The following is an 8,121-nucleotide window of genomic DNA, read 5'->3' on the forward strand; positions in this document are numbered from 1 at the left end:
TGAAAACTTGGAGATCGGCCACTTCAGTGTAGAGGTGTTTCTCTTTAATGACAACCATTCCTAAATTGGGAGAACCTATATATTCAGAAAATCTATTGTATTCTATTGTTGTTCTGTTCTGTTTTGTTCTGATTTATAGTATTTTTTATAAATACACTTCATCAACTGCTTGCTTGCTCTTGCTCGTAGGCTCTCCCGAGTCAGATTGTGCAAAAAAAAAAAAAAAAAAAAAAAAAAAAAAAAAAACTTCTACATTAAGTAACGAAAATCAACGAAGGACTACACATACAACTGATTATTTTCTCTAATTCAAATTATTTTCTCACCAGTGAAAAATTTTTTGGATTGTGTATACTGAGGTCACTCATTTTGGTGATAATCACGTCTGTCTGGTTTGATGATTACAAATGTTTATAACAGCACCTGATGAAAGCAGGTTTAGCAAGAAAAGATTCAAAGGTTTATTACTGTTTTGTTTCTAGATATCCCTCATGGTCTTGGCACTGTGACCTATGGATATATATGGGCCTTAAGCATGTCTACAAACGTACTTCAATCTAACAAGATGTGATCCTGATCACGTGATGCTAGCCATGTTAGATAGCACGTGTGTGTAAATTTGACATTTTTTGCGTTTTTCTTTAATTTGTTATATTCCCATTCATTCACTTTCCATCTATTAACCATCTCCCCTTTTGCCGAATTTTGCGCTTTATATCTGGTAACTCTCTCTCTCTCTCTCTCTCTTGTCATCGCAAATTGAATCAATCTATAGTATATGAGTGTGAAAACGCTTTATTGAATCATCTGTAAAGCTTGGTTTATTAGTTGTGACATTGAAGGCTGCTAGAGCATGCATGGTCACTGGTATAATGACCTCATCCTCGTACCATGTTATCAATAAAACACAACCATGTAGCCAGGTTTGTGAAAAAGGCGACAACTGATGTTTACAAGCTTGTATGGTTTTGAAAGCAGCTGACTTAAATAACACAACGTTATCACGATGGAATTTTGGTCACTGATGATAAGCGATCGAACACAATTCGGACTAAGAGTGGCCGGTCTCGGTGCAAAGAACTGAGGCCATTACTCTGATGGTTGGTCATCAAGGAGTATATGATTAGTATCAAATACCGCCAGCTGGTCACAAACGTTCACAGAAAGTAAAATAAGGCAATATATATGTCAGGCATTGAGAAAAAAAAACAAAAAAACTAACCAAACCCTTAAATACCCATAAATACAAAACCAACCAGCCTTCCAACTACATCTTGCCAGCCAACTGGCAACCAACTTGTTGCTGCACTGGCTATAAATGCATTGAAGTCGCACGCAATAACCAACAACATACGCTTTTGTATGGGATCGCTAATGACACACAATAATGTCTAGCATTGAAAAATGGTTATCATAGCGCATTAGATCCTGAGATCGTTAAAATAACCGTTATGAGATTTCTCTGTATTCATAAATTATCTAGTTTGCGTTCTTTTTCTATTTTCTTGGTCTCTTTCTTCGCGCCCACACTTTTCTTCCCTGCTTTCTTCTCAAAATCTCCATTCTTTAGCGATGACAACTCGCTTGTTTTGTAACCACAGCCCTTTGATGGAGGAACAACTTCGCATTTTACCCGTCCTTCGAATAATCTCTCGAATTTGCTTGTTAGAACTGTGTAATAATTTCGCTCACTGAAGTGAAGATCTCGTAGACCAAATGTAAAGATGACTGTTGTACCGAGTGCTACTATGGTGATGAGACGTAGAGAGGCAGTAGGACCAATCAATGCAAAGAGACTGGTGCCAATCAAAAGGTGGAAACCATTTCCGAGTCCCCAGTAAGCACTTTGAAAGCATCCTACGATATAAAAAAATATTCCCAAGGATAAAGTTAATATCGTGAGAAGGGATGGATGAAGAGGTAAACAGACGATGGAGCGAAGTGTCAAGTTTGCTTCCATATCAGGTCAGGTGTCCAGGAATAATTGAATAAAGGAAGCAAGGAAACAAGGAAGCAAGGAAGCAAGGAAGCAAGGAAGCAAGGAAGCAAGGAAGCAAGGAAGCAAGGAAGCAAGGAAGCAAGGAAGCAAGGAAGCAAGGAAGCAAGGAAGCAAGGAAGCAAGGAAGCAAGGAAGCAAGGAAGCAAGGAAGCAAGGAAGCAAGGAAGCAAGGAAGCAAGGAAGCAAGGAAATAGGAAAAAAGCCGGATGTAAGGAAGCAGTCAATAAATGAATGCATGCATTAATGAGAGATGGATTGAGAAATGTGGAATAGCGAATCAATTAACGTTAAATGGAATCGAATATAGAAAATTGTACCCCCTTACAGACCTTGAACAGTTGCAGTACAGTCATCAGGGGCTGATCCAATCAGGTACGTAGCACACGCCACCCATGATATCCCATAAGTCCACCCGTCCAGAAACCCAAGTGGAATAACGTGCCAATGACTGGACACAAATGAGCTCAAAAACAAATTCAAAGACGTCACTAAAGGAATACCAAACAGCACATTAATGATTCCTGCTCTGTTTAGGATCATACTGCTGAAAAACAATGCTATTGGCTCTCCCATAAACCGAAAGAAGTTTATTATCATGGACGAGCTATAGGGAACGTCTGAGCTCATCAGAATCGAGTTGAAGTAATTTTCCAATAAGGAGTGAGCAAAACCCATCATGATAATGTACAAGGCAAGTGTCACATAATGTCTATTGTAGAATATAGAAATAAGTCTACGCGAAGGTCTTGTTCCTGAATGGAGTTGCATGTGTTTCATGGAAGGTAGTTTCACAGTTCCAACAAGTGTTATAATTGTAATCAAAGCAAAAAAGCAAAAGCAAATCACAAAATCAGCGTTGTAGTCATCGCAAACTTGACGGAAAGAGTTCTGCAGCAGAGCACCGACAATGAGAAAGAATGTAAAATATCCCAACGAACCGAATACTCGTTGCTGTCCGTACGAGAAGTTTTCTTCATTTTGTTTACTTAACAGAACAGCGTCCACAAGAACAAGAAGAGGACAAGCGAACAGTTCGATAATAAGAATGATAAAAAGAGCTGTTAGAAATATCTGGTTCAAAGTCTCTGGGCTTTGCCGTAGCTCGTTTCGTTTTTGGATTTTAATCTCAGAATCCTTTCTTGAGTTCGTTTTTTCTATTGAAGTTTTTTCAGTTATTGGGCGCTCTTGTTTTGTCTCTATAGTGTTTGATTCTTTTTCTGTCTCTGTTATAGATCCACTCCCAGATATCTGAGCTTCTTCTTGATTCGCAATTTCTCCAGCTCCCGACGCGAGCACTTCAGTTTTTGGTAATGGGATTTGTTCTATTTCTATATCCGAACGCCTTTTTCTGAAGAATCCCGTTTTCATAGTAGTGGAATTTATAACTGACGTCTGGGTTTGATTTATTCGTACAAACTGGCAGACTTGATCTGTTGGTTCGAGAAACGCCATCGAGATAGTCATGATAAGCCATATTAATAAAGAAAACTGGACCAGCATCTTTTTAGGTATGTATCGATCACCGAGAACTCCCCACAAGGGACAAAACAGTAGCTGGATAGTCGGGCGGACACCATTTAACGCCATAACCTGTCCATCGGAGAGTCCAATCTGACGAAAATATTGCCCCATGAATGGAAAGGTGGTTCCAACAGCACCGTAAAATAAGAAATAAAAATACTTGAAGACCAACAGGTCAGTGTTAATTCTTGCGGCGATTCCATTCTGTTGTAAAACTAGTTTGTCGTTGGCCAACATGTGGTTCTCTAGACTAGTTGTTTTCTCGCATGTGGTGGAGGCAGTGAAGTTGACTTTCTTGTGACTCGCTTCGACAGCCATTTATAGCTTGTTATTCCAGAACCTAATTTGCCGATGACCTTATTCACAGACGTGTGAACATTGGCTTTTGATAGATACATATGGTTGAGAGCTTGCCATGAGATCAGATTGTATTCTAAGTAATAAACGTTGTTATTTTGTTGGTTTTTATAATTCTTTTTTTTTTTGTTAGAAATCGTATTCCTTACAAAGAGGACATCCGGGAAGTTGTGTTTGAGGCGGGTGGCGGGAAAATAGCTGGTGGCTATTTAAAGCATCTTTTAATATTGGAAAACTGAGACAAAAAATATAATAATTAGTACTTAATTACAAAAAAAAAAAAAAAAAAAAAAAAAAAAAAAGTATTAAAATAGACGATATGAAACTAGAAACTGGAATATAGATTTATTTTTGCCGGTCTACTGAAATATGTTTACACTGGTGAGTTTAACATATCGCAATTGAATAAAAGAAATTTTACTTTCAAATTAAAGTCACGTAAAATAACTTAAAAGTTATAGATTTTGTTCACCAGAAGATGCCTGCATGGTTGATTTTTTGAAAGAAATTGAGGCGGTGGCAAGGCTTACAAGTATTCATATCAGTTTACTAGAAACCCTGCGGGAAGAAGTTATTTTATAGCATTGCATTCTGGGACGTTCAGAGATTGGTGACCTGCCAACAAGAGAGTCATTGATCAAATAAAAGGCATAAAACTAGCCAAGCTTCTGTAAGCTAATACAGAACGTTCTCATCAGTAAATCTACGTTTTGAGAACATAGAGATTTGAATTGGACATAAATGCATATTAAAAATTTCCGTTTTTTTATGGATCAATAAATAAAGGTACAATATTATGATTATTCTTTCATTTTTAACAGGTTCCAACAGGTTCTTCTTCACCCTGCTATACGGCATAACCTGTTTTCGAAAGGAAACGTAAAGAACTTGTCGATTTTAATTGAATATCTACAGTGTAAATGCAATCTACAATGGAAGAGTCTACTCTGATCAAGGATGCCGAACAAGAAAACCAAGACCTTCAAGATGACGATGAGAAACAGACTTTCAAACAGAAGCTAAAAAGCGAGTTTAAAATCGACCGGACGACAATTGCATATAAAGCGTTCTATTTTTTCTTTTTCGGTGGATTTGGATCGTCTTTCCCATATATGCCGTTGTATTTTCGTCAGATTGGACTCAATGCTAGTCTGGTTGGACTTTTGGCGGGAATTCGTCCGCTGATTCAATTCGCGAGCGCTCCATTTTGGTCTGTTCTTTCGGACAAATTCAAAGCACGCAAAGCCGTTCTTCTTTTCTCTATCACAGCTTGGCTAGTAATGACGTTAGCTCTTTTGATCCCCAAACCTCATAATACGGTCTGTAAGGTGAAAACTAATATTGTAATTAGAACTGGTATGACTGGTGGAGCTGCTGATTTTCCTGAAGCTGAAGCCGAGTTTATGCAAAACCATTCGAGCAAATTCCTCAACATACCAAAACAGAAAATGGAATCATTTATCAAAAGTCGGACTACAAAATCCTACCAACTTGCACAAAGCCTTGATAAAGCTGTCATTCCGAGGAAATCGCTTCAAAATACCGACAAACAAGCGCTAAAACAACGACGCTCTTCAGGAAACACGACAGCAAGCCAGCATTATCAAATAGTTCGTGATCCCCACGAGATTAACATGGTTTTCATATGGTTAATGGTGCTTATCGTGGTTGGTGAGTTTCTCGAGGCACCCACGTTCATTCTGGCGGACACCGCTCTTTTACAAAAGCTACAAGAAAGGAAAAAGCACTACGGGAAGACAAGACTATTCGGCTCGCTTGGATATGCAACAGCATCTTTCATCGTAGGCGCATTGCTAGAAACAACACGATACACATACTGCGGTCAATCAATGAACGACTACAACTACCTCTTCTACATATTCGCCGTCGTAATGGGCTTAGCGTTTATCTTTGCGGCTTTTTTATTTGAGTTCAACTACGACGATGATAAAAATGGCGGCAAAATCGACGAGTGCGCTGTATGGAAAGTCCTCCTAGATCCAAAATACTCTCTCTTCATGACTATAGCTTGGTTTTTAGGTTTTAGTAATGGATTGCTTTTTAACTTCTTGAACTGGTATCTCGAAGATCTTGGAGCCTCGAAGTTGTTAATGGGTTCGGCGACTTTTATGAGAGCAACAGGACTTGTCATAGCGTTTTTCCTAAATTCTTTTATGACAGATCGCTGTGGGCATGTTTTTGTATCGTTTATGTCGATCAGTTCGTATTTTGTGCTATTTATCTCATTAGCTACCATGCGCAATCCATTATGGGCCTTCCCTCTAGAGTTGCTGGAAGGTCTTGCATACGGGACTTCTTGGTCGACTTGTGTGACGTATATGGCTGGGGCCACGCCCATGAGTGGTGCCGCAACTATGCAAGGTATGAGCACTAACACTATTATTATCATGAGTGAAGAAGAAGAAAACTTAAACACCGTCTACAAATTTCGTAAAGTGAGAATACTTACGTTAGTCATTCTTCGAAACGCCCGAAACGCCAGAGTATCTTTAAAATAGGTTTCATTTACATTAACTTGTTAAAGTCTATACACCAACGCAGTCCCAACGGACCCTTGAGTGTGAGGCTGACATGAAAATACAAAAGAAATGTCACAAATCCAATCGAGAAAAAAGTGTCATTTCTTTTGTATTCCCATGTTAGCCTCGCATGGGAAACAACGCGGCCAATTTGTAGCCAAAGATAGTCCAGCCGTACCAGGCATGGGCATTCGCTGACCAGTCGATTGGTTTATTTGCGCGAAAACGAGAGCAGATATTAGAGTTACATTAGATCTCTCACGCTATCCCCTTCAAGCATTTGTTTCAATACAATGAAATGTATAGACTGAACTGACATTAATAGACCCTATGACCCTAATAACGTTTCATACCTATCACATACCACATTTCATACCTACCACAATCCACTTCAAAATCTCTTTCATATTCAAATGTTAAAACTCATTTGAGAATACCAAGACAATAATAAACATTTGCATACTAGAAGGGTAGGTATAAAACGCCATCTTGCTTGAGGTCTATTTTTGGACGAGTGTAACTCAAATATCTGCTATTGAAAGCCCCGGTCCGGTTTTCGTGTTACACCGGACGTCTTCTTCTCGTGCGAAAACAAATTTGGTTAATATAATAACGTTTCATTACGTTTCATTTCAGGCATTCTACAAGGAATCTACTGGGGACTAGGAGGAGGTCTTGGTGCTATTCTTGGAGGTGTCATGATCGACCAGTACGGTGCTGTCCTGTCATTCTTTTTTGGCGCACTACTTTCTTTGGTCTTTTTATTCGTGTTTCTTATGATTTATGTTCTCGTAAATAGAAACGAAAAGAAAAAGAAAGAATGGACCCCAATTGATATGAAAGAATCTTAATCATTATTGAACGTTCGCTCTAAGAACGATAATTTTTTTGAGATGATGCAGGGCCGTAGCAAGAGGACGGGCAATGAGGGCTCCCACTCCCCCTGTCTCTGCCCCGTTTAAGGTTTAATTTCTTTTTTATGATGCAAATGAACGTTTGGCTATCTTTCAATATCTGTGGGCGTGGCATGAGAGCCCTAGCCCCCCCCCCCCCCCCCGTCCCTCAATATTTTTGACCTTGCTACGACCCTGTGATGAATGTAAAAAGAAGACAAGCTGAGGAATCCGGATTCAGTAATGAGCTTCTTAAAAAATAGTGCTGCCACAGATTTTTCTGTCACCCAAATCAGTAAATACAAAATTTATGTTAAAAATTCGTTCAGCTTCACGATACTGGTTGTCTTATGAATTTTGCAAAATAAAATAAACATATCTGTAGCTGTTGTTAATAATGGCTACAATTCAACTTAATTCTGTATCATTGCATGGCCTCTCCTTATGATCATCATCATTGCACTGCAAACTTGTCGAAAGAATCTGGAGGTGAAACAAAAACATTTTAACGAAAAGGAACGGGTAAACTCAACAATAGACCTCTTTCATTTAGCTTGGTGTTTTTTTCATTTCAGACCACGTGACATTCCATAGAGTATCATTTATATGTTTAACAGTAGAGCACGAGAAGACGCGTGAATATGGCTACAACTCAAACAAAGAATATTATTCTCGCTGAAAGAATAACACGAGGCCTGTAAAACATTACGCCAGAGCTAAAGAGGTCTATATTGACGTCTAATACGAAGCAAAAAATCTCCAGAGCCCCCATTCCCAACCTCGTACCATGACGACGGACAACATTGTCTAG

The 8,121-nt window shown here is 38.9% G+C and overlaps 2 protein-coding genes across 2 annotated transcripts; one reads left to right on the top strand and one right to left on the bottom strand.

Annotated features, from left to right (window-relative positions):
• Positions 1 to 779: 779 nt before the first annotated feature.
• On the bottom strand, positions 780 to 3,992 carry LOC116301800 (major facilitator superfamily domain-containing protein 6). The gene is made up of 2 exons (XM_031710918.1): positions 2,329 to 3,992; positions 780 to 1,857 (listed from the first exon to the last, which is right to left on the bottom strand). The coding sequence occupies exons 1-2, from the start codon at positions 3,836 to 3,838 to the stop codon at positions 1,469 to 1,471; spliced, it is 1,899 nt and encodes a 632-aa protein (XP_031566778.1). The 5' UTR covers positions 3,839 to 3,992; the 3' UTR covers positions 780 to 1,468.
• A 379-nt stretch (positions 3,993 to 4,371) lies between these two features.
• Positions 4,372 to 7,722, top strand: LOC116301805 (major facilitator superfamily domain-containing protein 6). The gene is made up of 2 exons (XM_031710922.2): positions 4,372 to 6,259; positions 7,054 to 7,722. The coding sequence occupies exons 1-2, from the start codon at positions 4,798 to 4,800 to the stop codon at positions 7,266 to 7,268; spliced, it is 1,677 nt and encodes a 558-aa protein (XP_031566782.1). The 5' UTR covers positions 4,372 to 4,797; the 3' UTR covers positions 7,269 to 7,722.
• Positions 7,723 to 8,121: the final 399 nt, after the last annotated feature.

Source organism: Actinia tenebrosa, unplaced genomic scaffold, assembly GCF_029948245.1.
Source record: "Actinia tenebrosa isolate PJP-AT-01 unplaced genomic scaffold, QUT_ActTen_1.0 PGA_scaffold4__44_contigs__length_22323623, whole genome shotgun sequence".
Classification (NCBI taxonomy): Eukaryota; Metazoa; Cnidaria; class Anthozoa; order Actiniaria; family Actiniidae; genus Actinia; species Actinia tenebrosa.